The 23,790-nt window shown below is 41.9% G+C and overlaps 1 protein-coding gene across 1 annotated transcript in view; it reads left to right on the top strand.

Moving 5' to 3' along the window:
* The window catches only part of LOC120024582 (chemokine-like protein TAFA-1), a 266,417-nt gene extending 243,744 nt beyond the window's left edge, over positions 1-22,673 (top strand). Inside the window, exons 3-4 of the mRNA XM_038968873.1 lie at positions 19,993-20,117; positions 22,647-22,673. Coding sequence (XP_038824801.1) covers positions 19,993-20,117; positions 22,647-22,673 — 152 coding nt within the window. The remainder of the gene's footprint in view (positions 1-19,992; positions 20,118-22,646) is intronic.
* Positions 22,674-23,790: the final 1,117 nt, after the last annotated feature.

Raw genomic sequence — 23,790 nt, 5'->3', positions numbered from 1 at the left:
ATGATAAATCTAACCTGTATAGGCAATTTGTGAATTAAACTTTAATTAACCTGAGAAGTGCTTAATCTAGGTTAGTTTGGAAAAAGTTTGCAATGTCTTATTTAGAGAACTCAACAATTTGGATATTATTTAAAATATCCATTTCGGAATGTAAATAGCCAGATTTACACTTATTAGTTCAATTGGATAAGACATTGATATTCGTCTGGATATCATAAGTGATGACTTGAGTGTGACCTGAATAATTCTTCATGAACGACTATGCTGGGCACACTTCAGCGTCACTGACTTCACACGCTGTAATAAAGCGGAACTACCCGGTGCGGGACTTCTGTTCCGCTAGGCGGAGGAATTTCAGCGTGGCACCAGAAGAACAATAAATTGCTTTTTTTTTTCTTGTTAGCTTTAGCACCTCGTGCCAGCTAACCCTCCTTTGTGCCTGAAAATGTAGCACGTAGGATTCCCTTGGCAGGGAAAAGGTTTTACTAATAACGTAGTATGTTCAAACCCTTTTCGGCGTTTTTTGACGATGTTTTAACCGGAACACGCGGCAAACATGAAACTTACCATGGTCTCTTCGCGTTGAATCGCGAGAGAGAGAGAGATAATTATCGCTGGTCGCGCTATATCTCCTGAATTTCAATCGGCTGGCTCTTTGTCCTCGCTCGAGAAATTAATAATAACCTGCCCTACCAGCGTATGAAACGCGCCAGGCAGAAATAGCCCTGCGTTTGGCCAAACGCACTATTTCTCAGATTTCTATAATTAGCTTTCTCAGCCTCATACAAGAACTGTATTCGCTTACGTTATCCACTGACTACTTCAGAGAACAGCGCGGGGCGGGGGAATCTTCAGCACACACAACCAAAAATGCTTGTCTATCACTCCAAAAATGTGTATAATAAACTTGGTATATTACGTAATCTGCTTTTCAATTTTATACAGGCTGAATCAAAATGAAAGCCTCATTCTATCTTAGATTCCACGCAGGGGGCTCCAATATGTCGTGTCTTTGACTATGCCAGATTAATTGCTATGACATGCTATTCTATAAAATAATTTCTCCGTAATGAATATTACTTGATTGCACTAATCATGTAAATATGAATTAACTAGAGAGGGACACCACGAAAGAATATTTATAGAGCTGTTATCTTTCGAATAAACTCTTAAAGATTTAGTAATATTTTACTAAATAGCAGTCACATTAATCGTCATTTTATTCAGTCTCATCTGAAAGTTGTAAGTCCTTGATTATCTGCAAGAATCCTGGCTAACAAGTTGAATCAGCAATACAAAATTGGGTTTAATTATTTATTTACTAAATACCTAACTAATCACACAGAAACACACATACACAATTAAATCATAACTTGATCACAAATTACGTCACAGAAAAACGTCCCTAGCGGGCGGAATAGATATGACAGCTTGTTACACAAAGGAAAGGGGGGAGTCCTAGTGAAAGAGCGGGAGACTTGACATAGGCGAGCTGTGCTATCGTAAATACAGTATCTTATGCATTCTAAATTACCGCCCATTTGAAGAGGAAAATGCAATCAATATTTACTCTGAGCTGCGCTTCAGTAGGTTGGTGGTAGATGGCCCGTGTCGCCAACCCGAGTCCTCTGTCCTTTGAAGAATGTCTCTGGTAGTCACGGGAACGTTGTGTGTATTAGACGGGATACTTGGACTGTCCTTCCGAACCTGCGTTTAGCTGTTGCTAACTCCAAGGCTAGGAGATATCACTTCTGTAGTGAATACGAGTTCAAAGTTCATACCATTCACAATCAAAGTCCATGCTGATGTTGGCTTCATCTATAGTGATTATCTGAACCATTCTGACACTGGATCGTCATCCTAGCGTACCCGGAACAGAAAGTTATTTTCTGGTTCGTGGCTTTATATAGTGGAGGGAGAGGGGTGTGTCTGAAAAGTCTATTATAACCCATGCCTCTTCACAGGGGCGGACCACTGTGAGCCGAGGAAAACTTATGAAAGCACAGATCTCTCATTTGGAAGCTAAAATTACATTTCATCTCTTCACAAATAATGTCATATTCAAACATTTGAATTAAACAAAAATTCCATGTGAATCCGATATCTCTGACATTTAGACTTTCCACAGTAGAGTTTATGTCATTCAATCCTTGATGAGAATGTGTCAGAGGGCAACCGAACTGACATAATATACCTTAAGTACCACCGCATATGTTCAGTTGGTCGGATCACCAGAATATAGTTCATTTCCCCCAACTTCTGATGTTACCAGAACCTCTATGTTAACCCATGGGTTTCCTTATGTCACATCAGTTATAGTAGGGAGAGAGAAAAAGGGGGAAAGAGGTATTTATGACTGTCATAAACCTACCCCCAACCCAACGTCATGACAAGAGGATGGGGAGTGAGGTGGTGGGAAAGGGAGAATGAATAGATAGGAGAGGATGGAGAGGATGGGGAGTGAGGTGGTGGGGAAGGGAGAATGAATAGATAGGAGAGGATGGGGAGGATGGGGAGTGAGGTGGTGGGGAAGGGAGAATGAATAGATAGGAGAGGATGGACAGGATGGGGAGTGAGGTGGTGGGGAAGGGAGAATGAATAGATAGGAGAGGATGGACAGGATGGGGAGTGAGGTGGTGGGGAAGGGAGAATGAATAGATAGGAGAGGATGGAAAGGATGGGGAGTGAGGTGGTGGGGAAGGGAGAATGAATAGATAGGAGAGGATGGACAGGATGGGGAGTGAGGTGGTGGGGAAGGGATAGTGGAGAGGATGGAGAGGAGGGAGGGAGGGCTGGGAGATGTTCACACTTCATGCCTCCGTGCTCCTGGCTCCTGCAGTGAGGGAAGAATCCCTGTACCTGTTACTGTATTGATTAGCAACCTATTATAAAGAGAGTGGGGATGAAATGGAAATGACAAGTCACTGAGCAGCAAAGTTCCAGCAGTGAGCACCACAGAAGGAGAGGGAGGGAAAGATAGAGAGAACGAGAGAGAGAGAGAGAGAGAGAGAGAGAGAGAGAGAGAGAGAGAGAGAGAGAGAGAGAGAGAGAGAGAGAGAGAGAGAGAGAGAGAGAGAGAGAGAGAGAGAGAGAGAGAGAGAGAGAGTGTGTGTTGTCTGTTGTTTGTGTGGTTCTGTGGGCCCCTGTTCAACTCTGTGAGGGTTTATAGACCTGTGTAGTCAGTGTTCTGTGACTGTCCCCTCAGCGGTGTGAAGGGGTGCACTAGCCTGGCTAAAAAGATTGAACTCATCCCCAGGTCTCCCGTTATTAATGCTTAATCTGTGATGAGAAATGATGCTGCCACCCAGACTGGCTCATTTCGCCCTCAAGGGGATACCTGCCGTGACTATTCCATACACATACACACATACATTGGACACAACCACACACAAATACACACATGAACACAGACACGCACGCACACACATACTAAGCTTCCCTTCACATGCACCAAGTCCTGTACTGTATAAGTGGCAAGACGTACCCTTCTTTCATCAGATAAAGTCTTTCAGACAGAATCCTGGGTGTATTAACTGTCATTAGCATCAAACAATCAAACCATTAAACCCCTTAACAGAGAAAAGGGACTGCATGAAGATAAAACAGATCCAATGACATTGTTTTATATGTAATGTTTACTCCTTTGTAGATATTAGGGATCAGTATCTGTGTGTGATGCTTCCTCTGGGATTGGATGTATTAATGCATGGGAATGTGGTGCTTGTGTTGGAGGCTGGCGCCAAACACAGTCAGTGGGGGAGTGCTGTCAGCTTTTCCCAGCATGTGAATTGATTATTAGCATTGACAAAGAGAACTACGTCCCAGTTATGTCAGGGCCAACAAGACTCTTAGTTAGGAACATCCCTTTTAACAAGTCAAACGCTGCGGCTTATTTCTCACAGCCCATGCTAGGCCAATCAAATACGCTCAGATTAGACGCTGTCACTGCACCGCTGCCTTTATCCTGCTGTGAGATATGCAAGTGCACAAGCACTGTACACACACTTTCTGCACACACGTGTCATGGATCCCTCTGGAACTTTAATTACGCACACCAGTCCCCTATTCCCACTGATTAGTAGATGTATAAGTGTGCCCTTTGGTTTCCATTGGGCTGTTGATTATTGTTACAATGTCTGTTGGTGCGTGTGAGTACCTGTGCTGTGTTTTGGCTTTCGTGCCATTGTGGATTGCGCAGATGATTACGGGTCTCGTCCCGTGGGTTAATCATTGTGCGCGTGTGTTATTTATTTGAGGTACTCCTCGCTCTTTTGTTTGGGTTTCAACCTTGTGTTTTGTTACGTGTTTGTTTGGTCTTCGTTCCCGTGCCTTTACATGGCACGCTGTAATTTGGGTCAATAAAAACCCATATTACGCACTCCTGCATCTGGCTCCCGATCCCTTTATACCAACGTGACAGAATAATGGACCATTAAGGGAGAAAGAGGGAATGGCCCATCCGACGACGCTGTGACTGGTCTGTCTGGCCCGTCCGACACCGCCACAACCGGTCTGTCGCCACTGCTACTGGTTTGTCCAATGATGACGCAACTTCGGCAGCTGCATCTGGTCCTGATCGACCCGCACTGCGTTCCTGTGATTGTCCTCGAGGCCGGTGTTGTTGCGCTGTGTGTTTTGGCTTTCGTGTCATTGTGGATTGCGCAGATGATTACGGGTCTCGTCCCGTGGGTTAATCATTGTGCGCGTGTGTTATTTATTTGAGGTACTCCTCGCTCTTTTGTTTTGGGTTTCTACCCTGTGTTTTGTTACGTGTTTGGTCTTCGTCCCAGTGCCTTTACATGGCATGCCGTAATTTAGGTCAATAAAAACCCCTATTACGAATTCCTGTGTCTCACCCGAATCAGTTATACCAGCGTGACAGCAGGTGCACACACACACACACACACACACACACAGACAAAGGCTGTTTGCACCCCCTCTGCCACATAGAATATACATAGTATGTGTGTGTCTATCAGTGATGATCTCTTAACATTAGCAAAACACACACACGTTCTCTCATACACACACATGCATCACACACACATTTATTTTCCCTCTTGAGCATATTAAGCGTGGTGCTAGCCACTGATGGGGAATGAACTCTCCTGTTTGGCTGCAGGCGGGTATTGCTGAGCATGACAGGTTGACATGGTACATTTGAGAAACGTACGGGGGGAAAGCACACATGAACGCAAGCTTCTTCAAGGGTAGAAAGAGATACCTGATCATCCACACACTCTGCTGATCAAAGAAACTATCTGAATGAAGCCAGCTACAGAATATCAAAGCACTCAGAATAAACAGCGTAGTTTGATAAGGCCCTTCAAAAGACATTGTCTTTCCATACATACTGTACGCAAGGCCATTGACATGATTAGTAATATCTATGTTTCAAAGAGAAAACTCTTAATTATATCTGGAGATGTGACGTGCTACATATTTCAAAATACAATGCAGTAGTATCATCCTGAAGTGCAGTAATAAATCTGTCACGTTGCATTTAAAACATCTGGTCTTTTTCTATAACACGTGTGCTGTACATGGAACACACTGCGGAGACAATTCAGATGACATCTATTCTTTACACACACACTTGTGCTGTCTGTGTGTCTGTGTGGATAAATTAAAGCAGGCCTGGCTTTCCATGATTACCTTGCCTCAAAGTTGACAGTGCAAAGTCTAAATCCTATGACATCTAAAGAAAGTCACACAAAATGAACATAAAATCCACTTATTGGAAGACCTCTGTCCTTCCCAGTATGGTTCACTCACTTCTTGCTTTGAGAAAGTATTCTCACCCCTTGACTTTTTCCCAATTTGTTGTTTTACAGCCTGAATTTAAAATTGACAAAATTGAAATGTATTTCACTGATCTACACATAATACCCCATAATGTCAAACTGGAATTTAGTATTTTGAATGTTTTACAAATTAATTAAAAATGAAATGCTGAAATTACTTGAGTCAATAAGTAAGTATTCAACCCCTTTGTTATGGTAACCCAAAATAAGTTCAGGAGTAAAAATGTGCTTAACAAGTCACATAAGTTGCATGACCTCACTCTGTGTGCAATAATAGTGATTAACATGATTTTTGAATGACTACCCCATCTCAAAACCCCACACATACAATTATCTGTAAGGTCCCTCAGTCAAGTAGTGATTTTTCAAGTGCAGATTCAACCACAAAGACCAGGGAGGTTTTCCAATGCCTTGCAAAGAAGAGCACCTAAAAAAACAGACACTAAATATGGATGGTGTATCAATACACCCAGTCACTACAAAGATACAGGCGTCCTTCCTAACTCTCAGTTGCCGTAGAGGAAGGAAACCGCTCAAGGATTTCACCATGAGGTCCATGGTGATTTTAAAACAGTTACAGAGTTTAATGGCTGTGATAGGAGAAAACGGAGGATGGATCAACAACATTGTAGTTACTCCACAATACTAACCTAAATGACAGAGTGAAAAGAAGGAAGCCTGTACAGAATAGTTTGAGTGGCTTTGTTACAGTTTTGACTTAAATTGTTTTGAAAATGGCTGTCTAACATTGATCAACAACCAACTTGACAGAGCTTGAAGAGTTTAAAAAGAATAATGGCCAAATCCAGGTGTTTAGAGACGTACCACAAAAGACTAATCGCTGCCAAAGGTGATTATAACATTGACTCAGGGGGTTGAATACTTATCTAATCAGGAGTTCTGTGCCTCAACACAATCCTGTTTTGGAGCTCTACGGACAATTCTTTCAACCTCATGGCTTGGTTTTTTCTCAGACATGCACTGTTTATATATATATATATATATATGCACTGTACATATATATACAGTGCATTCCGAAATTATTCAGACCCCTTTACTTTTTCCAAATTATTTACGTTACAGCTAAAATTGATTAAAGTTATTTTTTCTCTCATCAATCTACACACAATATCCCATTATGACAAAACGAAAGCAGGTTTTCAGAAATGTTTGCAAATGTATTAAAAATAAAAAACAGAAATACCTTATTTACATAAATATTCAGACCCTTTGCTATGAGACTCGAAATTGAACTCAGGTGCATCTTGTTTCCATTGATCACCCTTGAGATGTTTCTACAACTTGATTGGAGTTCACCTGTGGTAAATTCAATTGATTGGACATGATTTGGAAAGGCACACAACTGTCTATATAAGGTCCCACAGTTGACAGTGCATGTCTGAGCAAAGTCCAAGCCATGAGGTCGAAAGAATTGTCCGTAGAGCTCCGAAACAGGATTGTGTCGAGGCACAGAACTCGGGAAGGGTACCAAAAGATTTCTGCAGCATTGAAGGTCCCCAAGTGGCCTCCATCATTCATAAATAGAAGAAGTTTGGAACCACCAAGACTCTTCCTAGAGCTGGCCGCCTGGCCAAACTGAGCAATCGGTGGAGAAGGGCTTTGGTCAGGGAGGTGACCAAGAACCCAATCGCCACTCTGACAGAGCTTCAGAGTTTCTCTGTGGAGATGGGAGAACCTTCCAGAAGGACAACCATCACTGCAGCACTCCACCAATCAGGCCTTTATCGTAGAGCCACTCCTCAGTAAAAGGCACATGACAGCCCACTTGGAGTTTGCCAAAAGGCACCTAAAGAAACAAGATTCTCAGTTTTTTTTAAACCAAGATTGAATTCTTTGGCCTGAATGCCAAGCGTCACATCTGGAGGAAACCTGGCACCATCCTTACCCTGAACAATGGTGGTGGCAGCATCATGCTGTGGATATGTTTTTCAGTGGCAGGGATTGGGAGACTAGCAAGGATAGAGGGGGAAAAAATGTTTTGTTTTGTCATTATGGGGTATTGTGTGTAGAATATTTTATTTTAGAATAAGGCTGTAACGGAAAGAAATGTAGAAAACGTCAACGGGTCTGAATACTTTCGAATGCACTGTATATAAAATCAATAATAAAATATATAATTCTTCCACTTTGACATTGGAGTATTTTTTGTAGACCATTGACAAAAAAATTACAATTAAATCCCACTTTGTAACACAACTAAATGTGGAAAAATCAAGATGTGTGAATACTTTCTGAAGCACTGTATATATCCACCTGTGAAGAGCAAACCTGCAAGGCCTGAACCTGATGCTGATACAGCCCCGGGGTAAGGTCAGGAGCACAGTGCTGTAGCATCCGGAAAAAATGCCTCCTCTCTCGCTGCATGACCGCCCGACATGAGCAGAGTTAAAATCGAAACAAACAATAAAGGCTGCATATGAGTCAGAGGGTGTTTTTTTTGTTAAGTTTGAGATTATAGACCAGAACCCGATACACTAGCTAACTTCCTCTAACTTTGTCGCATCTTCCACCATAGAGGACATCATTAGACACTTGACCTTTCAACTAACGTGGTCCTCACTAGGGGCAGGAGACATTCAGACAGTCAGGGCTATTCTTTATGTGTTCTGCGCTCCTCACACATCCACAATGACTCATTCACTTCTGAACACTTTGAAGTTCTATCCATTCTCAACATTCTTTTTTTGCAAGAGCCATTGTTAGAATTGACAAGTAATGGACAATTCAAAGACTCTTTCATCAGAAGAAATACAGTTTTCCAACAACCACTTGAGCACACTTCAAGACGAATACCTCTTAGAAACACTCCTAGACACAGTACACACACAAACACACACTTGTTGCATTCCACAAATACAGGCTGTGGTCCCAAGGTGGTCATTACGATTGTACCATGTTGGCAATATAATGATTGAGATGCCAAACGATAGTGTCTGAATAGCTAGCTAATCAAGAGCCAATCTGGTACTGTGAAGAGCAGCGATTAATATAGAATAATGGCCTGTGAAACCGACCTCAGATCTGAGGTCTCTGTCTCGGCCACTCCATAATTACACACTGGCTTTATTATTCCAGCTCTGTTGACCTTCGCCAGCCTTATTACTGCCATTACATACTGGCCAGTCTCCCTGGGATTACAGCCAGGCTCATCTCCCTGTGTAAGGACTAACCGAGCCTCTTCATTTGATCAATCAGCTCATCAAATCAAATCAAATTTTATTTGTCACTTGCGCCGAATACAACAGTTGTAGACCTTACCGTGAAATGCTTACTTACAAGCCCTTAACCAACAATGTAGTTCAAGAAATAGACTTAAGAAAATATTTACTAAATAAACTAAAGTAAAAATCGAACAAAAAGTAACACAATTAAATAACAATAACGAGACAGGAAGGTTGGCCGCAGTGATGTGCTGGGCCGTACGGACTACCCTCTGTAGCACCTTACGATCTGATGCTGAGCAGTTGCTATACCAGGCGGTGATGCAACCGGTCAGGATGCTCTTGATGGTGCAGCTGTAGAACTTTTTAAGGATTTGGAGACGCAAATCTTTTCAGTCTCCTGAGGGGGAAAAGGCATTGTCATGCCCTTTTCACAACTGTCTTGTTGGTGATGTGGACACCAAGGAACTTGAAACTCTCAACCAGCTCCACTACAGCTCCGTCAATGTTAATGGGGGCCTATTCGGCCCTCCTTTTCCTGTAGTCCACAATCAGCTCCTTTGTCTTCCTCACATTGAGGGAGAGGTTGTTGTCCTTGTACCACACTGCAAGGTCTATGACCTCCTCCCTATAGGAAGTCTCATCGCTGTCGGTGATTAGGCCTACCACTGTTGTGTCGTCAGCAAACTTAATGATGGTGTTGGAGTGGGTGAACAGGGAGTACAGGAGGGGACTAAGCACGCACCCCTGGGGGGCCCCAGTGTTGAGGATCAGCATGGCAGATGTTTTGTTGCCTACCCTTACCACCTGGGGGCAACCCTTCAGGAAGTCCTGGATCCAGTTGCAGAGGGAGGTGTTAAGTCCCCATGTTCTTAGCTTAGTTTGCCCAGTTTGTTGTTTTTGTTACTGGTCTGGTGAGAGAGGACTCATGACTGATTCATATTGAAATATGTGATTGATGGGTCAGAGACAGACTCTGACTGAGGTAGATTGATTGGAGAGTGGGAGAGTGTTGCTGGCTATAAGAGGCTGGAGAGACATGGTGCCAGACAGAGGGGCACTGGAGGGACAGAGGGGTAATAGAGAGAAGCAGAGGGAGGTAGGGAGAGTTCACTGTTATCCAGTGTGAGCCATTGATCCATGCCCCCAAACTGTAAATTAACACCTGCAGAAAAGCATGAAAATGTAAACCCTAATTGCTTTCCACTCTTGATCCCGACCCAAGGCGATCGATTTGAGTGGCGTAGGAGGAAGACACTGAGGGCCACCAAAGCTATTGGAAAACCATCCATTTGCCTTGATTAATTTAAGTCCAGTCAACCATTCTAAGGCTGTTCTGATGTTAAAAACCATTTGCTATTCATCGAACTGTCAGACATGTGTCTGTATAACGAGGGCATGTCTCTTTGAACACCTTGGCAGACTCTCATCTGTCATGGTGTTCAAACATCATGTTACCTGGCAGACATATCTGGTTCAATGTATCTATCATATACTGTAACTACCCCACTGTGTATTTGACGGACAAATAATATAAGCCATTTAGCCGACGCTTCTATCCAAAGTGACTTAGAGTCACGCATGCATACATTTCACATATGGTTGGCCCCAGGAATTGAACCCACAACCCTGGAGGTGCAAGCACCATGCTATACCAACTGAGCTACAGAGGACCGTAATATGCACAAGGTCTGTCATGTCATATTTTCAATCGATTCCAGACCCCACTTTCATATGTTTGTCCATTAACGTTAATGTCAAACCTCGTGACAGGATGATTGTTGAGTGACAAGGGAAAGATTAGTGTTTGTAATGACATGTAATACTGTTGGCCGTGCTGCTTCGTCTGTACCACAACTCACTAGAAAAATATTTGTTATCTCCATGAGGTTAACCTCTACAGGTAAAGGTGGAATAACATATGATAAATCTGTCATACAGTACTTTATCCATCATGGTTCTGCCAATAGTGTGACAGACAGACGGACGGACAGACAGACCATGTTTGTGATGACCAGTCCTGCTCTGGTAATCCACATCCCCTTCATACTGTTCGGGAGAGGAGGAAACAGGAGGAGCTGTGGTTGTGACTTTTGTGTTGGTGGTGGGAAAGGGGGAAGTACAGTAGGGGTGGAATGGGCCACTGGGGAGTGAGGAATGGATCCTAGCCCATAGAATGGCACTTTCCCAGCAGCCAAGGTCACTGAGAAAGAGATATCCTGGCCTGGATTCAGAAGATCTGGAGCTCTACATTAACCCTGAGTCTCTCCTTCAGCCCCTGTGGATCTCTGACTCCCTACATGTACTGGATCACACAGAAAGGGCTGCCAAGTTAAGGCCTGCTATTTAAGTTGGGGTGTCAGTTTGGCTTTTTACGATGATGATCTTATGATTGAGATGAAGAAGTCTGCTGCTGTTTGCCACTGTCTTACCAATTTACACAATATATGCAAAAGTATGTGGATACCCCTTCAAATTAGTAGATTCGGCTATTTCAGCCACACCTGTTGCTGACAGGTGTATAAAATCGAGCACACATCCATGCAATCTCCATAGACAAACATTGGCAGTAGAATGGCCTTACTGAAGAGCTCTGTGACTTTCAACGTGGCACTGACATAGGATGCCACCTTTCTAACAAGTCAGTTCGTCAAATTTATGCCTTGCTAAAGCTGCCCCGGTCAACTGGAAGTGCTGTTATTGTGAAGTGGAAATGTCTAGGAGCAACAGTGGCTCAGCCGTGAAGTGGTAGGCCACACACGCTCACAGAATGGCACCACCGAGTGCTGAAGTGAGTATAAATGGTCTGCCTTTGTTGCAACACTCACTACCGAGTTCCAATCTGCCTTTGGAAGCAATGTCAGTACAATAACTATTCATTGGGAGTTTCATGTGTGTAAAGCTCGCCGCCATTGGACTCTGGAGCAGTGGAAATGCATTCTCTAGAGTGATGAATCACACTTCACCATCTGGTAGTCCAATGGACGAATCTGGGTTTGGCGGATGCCAGGAGAACACTACCTGACCGAATGCATAGTGCCAACTGTAAGGTTTGGTGGAGGAGGAATAATGGTCTGGGGCTGTTTTTCATGGATCGGGCTAGGCCCCTAAGTTCCAGTGAAGGGAAATCTTAACGCTACAACATGCAATGACATTCTAGACGAATCTGTGCTTCCAACTTTGTAGCAACAGTTTGGGGAATGCCCTTTGCTGTTTCAGCATGACAATGTCCCCATGCACAAATCAAGGTCCATACAGAAATGGTTTGTCGAGATCGGTGTGGAAGAACTTGACTGGCCACAGAGCCCTGACCTCAACCCCATCGAATACCTTTGGGATGAATTGGAATGCCGACTGCGAGCCAGGCCTAATTGCCCAACATCAGTGCCCAACCTCACTAATGCTCTTGTGGCTGAATGGAAGCAAGTCCCCGCAGCAATTACATTTACATTTAAGTCATTTAGCAGACGCTCTTATCCAGAGCGACAATGTTCCAACATCTAGCAGAAAACCTTCCCAGAAGAGTGGAGACTGTTATAGCAGCAAGGGGGGACCAACTCCATATTATTGCCCATGATTTTGGAATGAGATGTTTGACAAGCAGGTGTCCACATACTTTTGGTCATGTAGTGTACATCTTGTCTGTATTATTACTGCTGTAGACATGATACTCTGGACTATTTAATTCCCTTGCACGGAAAGCCATATGCTGCTTATAATGAGGGCAGGGGGTTAGTGTCCCTGAGAGATGTTTGACAGGCATATACAATTGGCTGGCCCTATAGAAATGACTAACGCACACGTAGACAGTGCATATTTTGCAGCACATAGTGTAAGGAGAAGTCAGTGTGGCGTGGAGTATAGTAAATACCATTCTGCTGTCATGCAAACTACAGCTCATCTTTCAACCCCTCTGGTGAGGCAGCGTTTTAATCTCAGCTCTCTCTCTCTCTCTCTCTCTCTCTCTCTCTCTCTCTCTCTCTCTCTCTCTCTCGCTCTCTTTTCCATTCCAAAGGATTGATTTTTACTTTGCAGGTATTACTTTACCATTTTCAATTTAGAGAGGATTCTGTATTCAAAGTGTTCAATATAAACCCTTCTCGCTGCTCGTATAATGAAAAACAAGTTTCCAGGTTTTTCTGGTCAGAGCAAAAAAAGTAGCTTAATGGAAAACATGTTCATTGCAGCACACGAAGTGGCAGAGTATCAATTGTTGAAAATTATCAGACATGTCGCCTGGAGCACCAGACTTTAAAAAAAATTACGATGGTGTTTGTCCAGGTAAGTCCTGGTTAAACTAATTTATTTTATTATTTTATTAACTTGTATTTATTCAGGGTAGCCCAATTGAGACCAGGGTCTCGTTCCCAATGGTATTCTCACAATAGGAAGAACAATTTACATTACAATTAAAACAAGAAAAGAAAAATAACCACAAGGCACAACCTCAACACCACAATTTCAACAAATAAACCACTACAATCAATCGAAGCAACGGCACTCCTCAATAAATTCATTCAACACCAGAGTCCTAAACTGCCCTAGTGGCACCAGGGAATCAAGATGCAAGGAATTTTGTAAGTTATTCCAACAATGTGATTCACTGAAACTAAAGGAGGAATTGGTCGAGACCAGAGGGACCTCAAAAGTAAATCAATCCTGCGAGCGGGTATGGTAGCTCATTCTTTTCTACGTTAGCAATGAAGTTAGGTAAGTTGTAGTAGGGCTTTGCAAACAAAAAGGGAGTACCGTAATGAATTGATCTATGGGACTTTAATGATGACCAGCAAACCTTTTGATACAGGATGCCGTGGTGAGTATTACAACTGTCACCAGAGATTAAACGAATGGCGCTATGATAGACGGTTTAAGAGTAGTGGCTGCTACAATCTGGTAAATGGTCTCACCATAATCAAGAACTGGCAGGAAAGTTGACTGTACAAATCTGCTTTCTGGCTATTTAGGGAGAGGCAAGATCTATTTCTAAAAATGGGGATATTTCTAACTAGCTCAACCATATGTTTTGTCAATTCAAATGCCCAGATATTTGTAGGCGGGAACCTGATCAATGAGAGAACCATTCAATGAATAAATATGTAGTCCATCTGAAACATTCTTCTGAGAACTAGAGAACAACATGCACAGTTGAAGTCGGAAGTTTACATACACTTAGGTTGGAGTCATTAAAACTTGTTTCTCAACCACTCCACAAATTTCTTGTTAACAAACTATAGTTTTGGCAGGTCGGTTAGGACATCTACTTTGTGCATGACACAAGTGATTTTTCTAACAATTGTTTACAGGCAGATTATTTCACTTATAATTCACTGTATCACAATTCCAGTGGGTCAGAAGTTTACATACACTAAGTTGACTGTGCCTTGAAACAGCTTGGACAATTCCAGAAAATGTCATGGCTTTAGAAGCTTCTGATAAGCTAATTGACATAATTTGAGTCAATTGGAAGTGTACCTGTGGATGTATTTCAAGGCCTAACTTCAAACTCAGTGCCTCTTTGCTTGACATCATGGGAAAATCAAAAGAAATCAGCCAAGACCTCAGAAAAAAAATTGTAGACCTCCACAAGTCTGGTTCATCCTTGGGAGCAATTTCCAAATGCCTGAAGGTGCCACGTTCATCTGTACAAACAAATGTACGCAAGTATAAACACCATGGGACCACGCAGCCGTCATACCGCTCAGGAAGGAGACGCGTTCTGTCTCCTAGAGATGATCGTACTTTGGTGCGAAAAGTGCAACTCAATCCCAGAACTACATCAGCAAACGACCTTGTGAAGATGCTGGAGGAAACAGGTACAAAGGTATCTATATCCACTGTAACACGAGTCCTATATCGACATAACCTGAAAGGCTGCTCAGCAAGGAAGAAGCCACTGCTCCGAAACCGCCCAAAAGAGCCAGACTATGGTTTGCAACTGCACATGGGGACAAAGATCGTACTTTTTGGAAAAATGTCCTCTGGTCTGATGAAACAAAAATATAACTGTTTGGCCATAATGACCATTGTTATGTTTGTAGGAAAAAGGGGGAGGCTTGCAAGCCGAAAGAACACCATCCCAACCGTGAAGCATGGGGGTGGCAGCATCATGTTGTGGGGGTGCTTTGCTGCAGGAGGGACTGGTGCACTTCACAAAATAGATGGCATCATGAGGCAGGAAAATGATGTGGAAACATTGAAGCAACATCTCAAGACATCAGTCAGGAAGTTAAAGCTTGGTCGCAAATAGGTCTTCCAAATGGACAATGATCGCAAGCATACTTCCAAAGTTGTGGCAAAATGGCTTAAGGACAACAAAGTCAAGGCATTGGAGTTGCCATCACACAGCCCTGACCTCAATCCTATAGAACATTTGTGGGCAGAACTGAAAAAGTGTGTGCGAGTAAGGAGGCCTACAAACCTGACTCAGTTACACCAGCTCTGTCAGGGGGAATGGGCCAAAATTCACCCAACTTATTGTGGGAAGCTTGTGGAAGGCTACCCAAAACGTTTGACCCAAGTTAAACAATTTAAAGGCAATGCTACCAAATAGTAATTGAGAGTATGTAAACTTCTGACCCACTGGGAATGTGATGAAAGAAATAAAATATGAAATAAATCATTCTCTCTACTATTATTCTGACATTTCACATTCTTAAAATAAAGTGGTAATCCTAACTGACCTAAGACAGGGAATCGTTACTGGGATTAAATGTCAGGAATTGTGAAAAACTGAGTTTAAATGTATTTGGCTAAGGTGTATGTAAACTTTCGACTTCAACTGTATTTAGTCTAGCCCGCATTAATTACAAGTTTTAAATCAACCAGGGCTTTCTGTAAGGTAACAATGTCAGATTGCAGCTCTAACATAGCCTGGCCAACAGATAAATATTAACAGTTTAACATATATATAAATAGTAAAGAGAACAGGTTCCAATACCAACCCATGCGGTACACATTTTGGAATATCCAGGAATCTAGACTTAACAACATCAGAGATCACAGAATAACATGGAAACAAATACAAAGATCACAGCATCTCAGAAAGACTGTGATAGATTGCAAGGTGAGATAATGTTTCCTCCCATCACACATGGTATTGCTGTGTCATTAAGATGGGATGCATATTCAGTGAAGCTAAGTGAGAGAGAGAGAGAGAGAGAGAGAAAGAGAGAGATGATGATGGATGAGGGTGTGGTAATTAATTACTCTATGTGGTGAACAGCCATGGGGGAGCATAGAGGTCAACGTGTGTTTGATTCGTGTGCGGAGGAAGTGAATGCTCTGCTAGCTCTGGTAGCTTCAGAGCACGGTTAGGCTGTCTTCAGGGAAAGCGAAGGATGGTAAGCCTGGGGATTGCTAATACTTCACTGAGCAGTCTCTATTAAGCCAATGCAGTCACTGTATGAGTCTGTTCTTCTCAGTGTATGAGAGAGTAGGCTACAGTTCAGCATGTTCTCGCTCCATCTGTATATTGCTACAGTGTGTACAATGATGCACAGGGACTTCACTGTATCCTGTGTTTTTTTAATAATAAGAAGTGAAAACGTGCTTACCTGTAACTGTGGTTACTGTGGTTACGCCGACTGCAAGAAAAACTTTACCAAAAAAGGTGAAACAGGATGTGAATTTGAAAAACGAATATGTCTATCTTGACTCAGACATTTAACCTTCCAATCCTATCCAGTTAAAGAGAGAATAATGATGCCTTCTTGGCAGCTTGAAGTACATATAGTACAAGTAATTTTATGGGAGAAAATAAGCTCATGCAGGACAAATACCACACATACTCTGGCTCATTGCTTTCAATGGGAATAGAGGTTCTATATAAAAACATCTGTGACTGGGAACAGAAGCATCAAGACACATGGACGACACAAAGTATATACTTTACTTTATAGGTTTGAATATATAGGTTTGAATAGACCAACAATAGGTACAGGCAAAAGCACACACATAAACACACACACATCTTAGTGAGAAGATGAGAAAGTACCTTTGTTTTGTTTTGTCTAATAGCTAGAGGACGTATTTTGTAGATGTTAATGAGAGGCAATTACTTTTGATTAAAAATAAGATTACTGCCTCTTCATGCAATGTTGCTATATTAAAACAAAATAATGATTAATCATTGTTTGGGCAGACATTATTGTCAACAGTGAGTTTCATTTCAGAAACGGTACAAAATGCTCTGAGCGAGGAAGAATGAAAAAACAATCATTTAGAAATATGTACGGGTCTTATCACCAGACTGTTCGCTTGAGGACCTTTTCACCATATTGAAGGGCTGTATTTTCCCTCATTGTATTTGTGTCTGCGCCCGCGCCTGTGTGCCAATATTGTGTGTAGGGTTGCAAAGGGAAGGTTTATTACTGGATACCTTCAAAGTTTACCAGTAAACTACCAGAATTTTGGTATCTTTCAAGGATTTTATACACAGTACCAGTCAAAGTTTGAACAAATCTACTCATTCCCGGGTTTTTCATAATTTTACTATTTTCTACATTGGGGAATAATAGTGAAGACATCAAAACTACGAAATAACACATATGGAATCATGTAGTAACCAAAAAAGTGTTAAATAAATCAAAATATATTTTATATTTGAGATTCTTCAAAGTAGCTACCCCTTGCCTTGATGACAGCTTTGCACACTCTTGGCATTCTCTCAACCAGTTTCATGAGGTAGTCACCTGGAATGTCTTTCAATTAACAGGTGTGCCTTGTTAAAAGTTAATTTGTGGAATTTCTTTCCTTCTTAATGCGTTTTAGCCAATCAGTTGTGTTGTGACATGGTAGAGGTGGTATACAGAAGATACTCCTATTTGGTAAAAGACCAAGTCCATAGTATGGCAAGAACAGCTCAAATAAGCAAAGAGAAATGACAGTCCATCATTACTTTAAGACATGAAGGTCAGTCAATGCGGAACATTTCAAGAACTTTGAAAGTTTCTTCAAGTGCAGTTGCAAAAAACATAAAGTGCTATGATGAAACTGGCTCTCATGAGGACCGCCACAGGAAAGGAAGACCCAGAGTTACCTCTGCTGCAGAGGATAAGTTCATTAGAGTTACCAGCCTCAGAAATCGGCAATTAACTGCACCTCAGATTGCTGCCCAAATAAATGCTTCACAGTGTTCAATTAGCAGACACATCTCAACATCAACTGTTCAGAGGAGACTGCGAAAATCAGGCATTCATGGTTGAATTTCTGCAAAGAAACCACTACTAAAGGACACCAATAAGAAGAAGAGACTTGCTTGGGCCAAGAAACACGAGCAATGGACATTAGACCGGTGGAAATCTGTCCTTTGGTCTGATGAGTCCAAATTTGAGATTTTTGGTTCCAACCGCCGTGTCTTATGCATATAATTGACAGATTAGGATAGAAAACACTCTAAAGTTTCCAAAACTGTCAAAATATTGTCTGTGAGTATAACAGAACTGATTTTGCAGGCGAAAACCTGAGGAATCCAACCCGGAAGTGCCTTTTATTTGGAAAAATCCCTGTTCCGTTGCCTGCCCCTCCTCCATTTAAAGGGGTATCAACCAGATTCCTTTTCCAATGGCTTCCTCAGGCTGTGACCAGGCTTTAGACATAGTTTCAAGCTTTTATTTTGAAAAATGAGCGAGATTTATCAAAACGCGTCAGGTGTCCTTTGATTAGTTCATGCGCCCGAGAGTTGTAGCTCGACATTTTCTTTCTCTGTAGTATTGAATAGTTTACCGTCCGGTTGAAATATTACCGATTATGTCTGTTAAAAACAACCTGAGGATTGATTATAAAAAACGTTTGACATGTTTCTACGAACATTACGGATACTTTTTGGAATTTTCGTCTGCCCTTCAGGACCGGAACGAGCCAGTGGTTTTCTGAACATAACGCGCAAACCAAATGGCGTTTTTTGGTTATAAAACTAATCTTTATCGAACAAAAATAACATTTATTGTGTAACTGGGAGTCTCGTGAGTGCAAACATCCGAAGATCATCAAAGGTAAGCGATTAGTTTTATTGCTTTTCTGACTTTCGTGACCAAGCTAATTTGATACTAGCTGTTCTTACTGTTTTGTCTAGTGATTGATAAACTCACAAACGCTTGGATTGCTTTCGCTGTAAAGCATATTTTCAAGGTGGATAGGTGGATAGGTGGATTAACAACAAGCTAAGCTGTGTTTTGGTATATTTCACTTGTGATTTCATGATTATAAATATTTGTAGTATTTTTTTTTAATTTGGCGCTCTGCAATTCAGCGGTTGATTACGAAAATGATCCCGCTAAAGGGATCCGTGCGTCAAGAAGTTAAGACTGTTGGGAAAGCATTCCAGATGAAGTGGGTTGAGAGAATGCCAAAAGTGTGCAAAGCTGTCATGTTATTTCATAGTGTTGATGTCTTCATTATTATTCTACAATGTAGAAAATAGTAAAAATACATTTAAAAACCCTTAAATGAGTAGATGTGTCCAAACTTTTGACTGGTACTGTATGTAAACCATCAACTTAGTCTATACCATTGGTGTTTAGTATGAGGGTTTCAGCATGAAATATCCTTTCTATACAGTATATTTTTTACACACTATTTATTTGACTATGTCAGTATGTTTTTTCCGTCAATGTTTTGGCGTCAAAATGGTGGCAGTTGTGAAAAACATTGATAGTTGGAAGAGAAAATAATGCCATTGTTGATTAGATGCTTTTTTCATTAATTAGGTAATTTCCTCTTGAATGATATGGTCTATCTACTAGAAACTCATGGACAAAATGGACAAGGATAGAAAAATGTATACTATATATGAATAAAATAAAATAAATATTCAAGTGTAAATTAACAAAGTTACGATACTGTAGATTGCCATAGATTTTCTGTTAATTACCCAAATTACTGAAGATTATTTTAACTATGGTAAACTACCAGTAGCTTAACAACACTAATTGTGTGTGACTGTATCTGTGCGTGATGACAGGGTGAACTCAGCCTTCTCTCTCTATGTGTCTCTCTCCCGCCGGCAGCGTCCATTGTGATTGGGAAGTGGTGGTGTGAGATGGAGCCCTGTCTGGAGGGAGAGGAGTGTAAGACTCTGCCTGATAACTCTGGATGGATGTGCTCCTCTGGGAACAAGATCAAGACCACAAGGGTGAGACTCTGCACTGGCACTAGAGTCACTCACTCACACATTCACATGCACACAAACACACACACACACACTGAACACAGCACATACAAGTTACTCTCACAATGGCTATAGATTTTGATAGATAAGCTATGTGAATCTGTTATTTAAGTGAGACGTGGTGAGGAGGCCTCACTTAACTACAACCTTTAGAAAATAACAACCTCTCAGGCGGTAACTAGAACCTGAGTGACCATAGTTGGACAAGACACTTCTGATGGAAATGATTTAGTACATCTACTGATATACTGTGGTAGGATCTCATCTGCTGTCCCATTACTCTAATTTGGGTAATCGTCTCCTGTTATTTGATATAAAATACATAGATTTTCAAACTCAAACAGAAATAAAGCATGCACTAGACACATGACATACACTACATTACCAAAAGTATCTGGACACCTGCTCGTCGAACATCTCATTCCAAAATCATAGGCATTACTATGGAGTTGGTCCCCCCTTTGCTGCTATAACAGCCTCCACTCTTCTGGGGAAGCTTTCCACTAGATGTTGGAACATTGGTGCGTGGACTTGCTTCCATTCAGCCACAAAAGCATTAGTGAGGTCGGTCACTGATGTTGGGTGATTAAGCCTGGCTCCCAGTCGGCATTCCAATTCATCCCAAAGGTGTCGATGGGGTTGAGGTCAGGGCTCTGTGCAGGCCAGTCAAGTTCTTCCACAACGATCTCCACAAACAATTTCTGTATGGACCTCACTTTGTGCACGGGAGCATTGTCATTCTGAAACAGGACAGGGCCTTTCCCAAACTGTTGCCATAAAGTTGGAAGCACAGAATCGTTTAGAATGTCATTGTATGTTATAGCGTTAAGATTTCCCTAACTAAGCGGCCTAGCCCGAACCATAAAAAACAGCCCCATTTTTCCTCCTACACCAAACTTTAAACCTGGCACTATGCATTGGGGCAGGTAGTGTTCTCCTGGCATGTGCCAAACCCAGATTCGTCCATCGGACTGCCAGATGGTGAAGCATGATTCATCACTCCAGAGAACGTGTTTCCACTGCTCCAGTCCAATGGCAGCGAGCTCTACACCACTTCAGCCGTCGCGTAGCACTGCGCATGGTGATCAGATGAGTTTTACACGCTACACACTTCAGCACTTGGCTGTCCCGTTTTGTGAGCTTGTGTGGGCTACCATTTCACAGCTGAGTCGTTGTTGCTCCTAGACATTTCCACTTCACAATAACAGCACTTACAGTTGACTGGGGCAGCTCTAGCAGGGCAGACATTTGACAAACTGACTTGTTGGAAAGTTGGCATCCTATGACGGTGCTACGTTGAAAGTCACTGAGCTCTTCAAGGCCAATCTACTGCCAATGTTTGTATATGGAGATTGCATGGCTGTGTGCTCAATTTTATACACCTGTCAGCAACGGGGGTGGCTGAAATAGCCAAATCTACTCATTTGAAAGGGTGTCCACATACTTTTGTATTTTTTTGTTTCTTTGTCGTGAGGTGGGTTTTTAAACTGTAAGCACTAATGACCTGTGCCAGAAAAGTGTAAGCAAGGCAGTGAGAAACATCCTGTTTTTGCCTGAGGGTTAATCTCTTTAGAAAGATAAACTTAGCTAAGAGCAAGTATATTTCCACTGCCAGGTAGTTTGTAAAAAACAAGATGAAAAATCCACCATAAGAAATGAAAATAATAAAAGGTATAATGTCCCTGAAGCAAGCCCATCTAACACTCCATGACAGGTTGATCGCCAGATTTGGATTCATTCGATTGACTCCCCAGACCGAGTGCTGCCTCCCCCTTCTCTTAGTGATTCCTAACCATGACTTTGAATAGAAACAGAGACTAATGTGATTGTAGTGAAAGGAACAGCCAGGGAGGTTAGACCACACAGAGCTTTTCAAGGTTGTTCCGCATGCTTATACAGTACACAGTCTATACTACTTTACTATTCCAAGCCCCCATCCTAAAAGTGAAAAGAAGTTGACCGGATGGTACGATTTTGCCAGCCTGTCAAGGTAAGCGCTCTGATACAGTACAAAGCCAACTTTAAGAATGCATCTCTGAATGCATTCTTTGGACAAAAAAGTGAAAAGTGTTTCATAAGTTTTATGTAAGAATTTAGAATATTTCCTAAATCAGTGGTTCACAAACCTCTCCTTGGGGACCCCCAGGTGTTCCATGTATTTGATCAATTCCAGAGCTAGCACACCTGATTCAACTTGTGAACTAATCATCAAGGTGAATCAGGTGAGTATGTGAATCAGGTGAGCTGGTTCAGGGCTACAACAACATTGTGAAATGTCTGGGGGTCCCCGAGGAGAAGTTTGAGAACCGCTCTCCTAAATACTCTTCATAGGAATCAATGACTATGTGCAGTACTGAGAAGTGATCTAAATTCATATCAGTGAATATGAGTGGATCCTGTTTTGTACATTAGGGTAAGAAAGGCAAAGTCTCTACTAAAGGTTTTACTCCTAAATATACACGTCAACATTTTCTCTTGACCCTCTCTTTGCAGAACACTGCGCCATACTCACCTTTTTAGCTCTGGAAGCAAAATGCAGAGGATGCTTCAACAGAAACTGAGCTGCATTCTTGCCTCTGTAAAGGTTAGTCTCTCTCCAGCTTTTCTTCATGCGCACTTCACTTCAAACACAACTATGGGAGTGGGACTGACTGACTCATGTTCACTGATTTCTCATTAACCCACATACTCAGGGAAAATAATCAAGTGTGTGTGTTTACATGCTGTGCATGAGTAGGCAGGCTTGACAAAAATACTCTGCACTCTCCCTCCCACTCAAGACTGCAAATTACAGTATAACACATGCAACAATTGCAACACACAATCAAAATCATGTTTGTCAACAAATAAAAAAATATCTAGAAATAAAAAGACATGCATTGCCGGCTGTCAACACAAACACATGCATGCAAACACACACACAAACACAGACACAGAGACACAGGTCCAGCCCTGACCACTTTCTGTCGTGGTTGGATAAGTGTATAATAGTAGGACCAGTCCCTCTCTCTCGTCCATTCACTCATTTTGTTTCATGTCCTGTTTTGCTACTGGGCACTGTGTGAATTAGATTACAGTGAATAGTCCTAGTCTGCCATGCCCAATCTGATGTGTTGATTTTGGACATGACTGCACGTGTGTGTGTGTGCGTACGTTTGTTTGTGTGTGTGTTTGTATGCGTGCACATGTGTTTTCTTGGGCTTTTGTTGTGTGGGTTCTTATCATCAGGCTGCTTTATGTCCTGATCTGCCTCTGATGGGGGGGCAGCTATCAGTGGACAGCATAGATAATAGACAACATAAAGGGTTTTATTCTCTCTCTGCATTTCTCTGGTGTAATCAACATCTTTCATTCTTTCTGCATTGAGGGCAGATAACCTCATCTGTATTTGTTCTGTTACACACCAGTAAATCCTTTTTTTATTTTCACTTCACCTGCAGGGTTTAATTTTTCTCTTAACAGTCTCAGTGAAATGCAATCAGGCACACATACACACCAACTCATACACATAAATACATCAGCTTACATTTTTTTAATTGGCATGAAAGTAAGACGCTGCCAAAGTGAGTGTCTGATACCCTTGTTTTTTGTCTTTTTTCTTTCTGTCTTTCAGAGAGGGAGCCCTGCTTGCCTGTTC

Source organism: Salvelinus namaycush, chromosome 2, assembly GCF_016432855.1.
Source record: "Salvelinus namaycush isolate Seneca chromosome 2, SaNama_1.0, whole genome shotgun sequence".
Lineage (NCBI taxonomy): Eukaryota > Metazoa > Chordata > Actinopteri > Salmoniformes > Salmonidae > Salvelinus > Salvelinus namaycush.
Note: the sequence above shows the minus strand (reverse complement) of the source record. Positions and strands in the feature narration are given on the sequence as shown.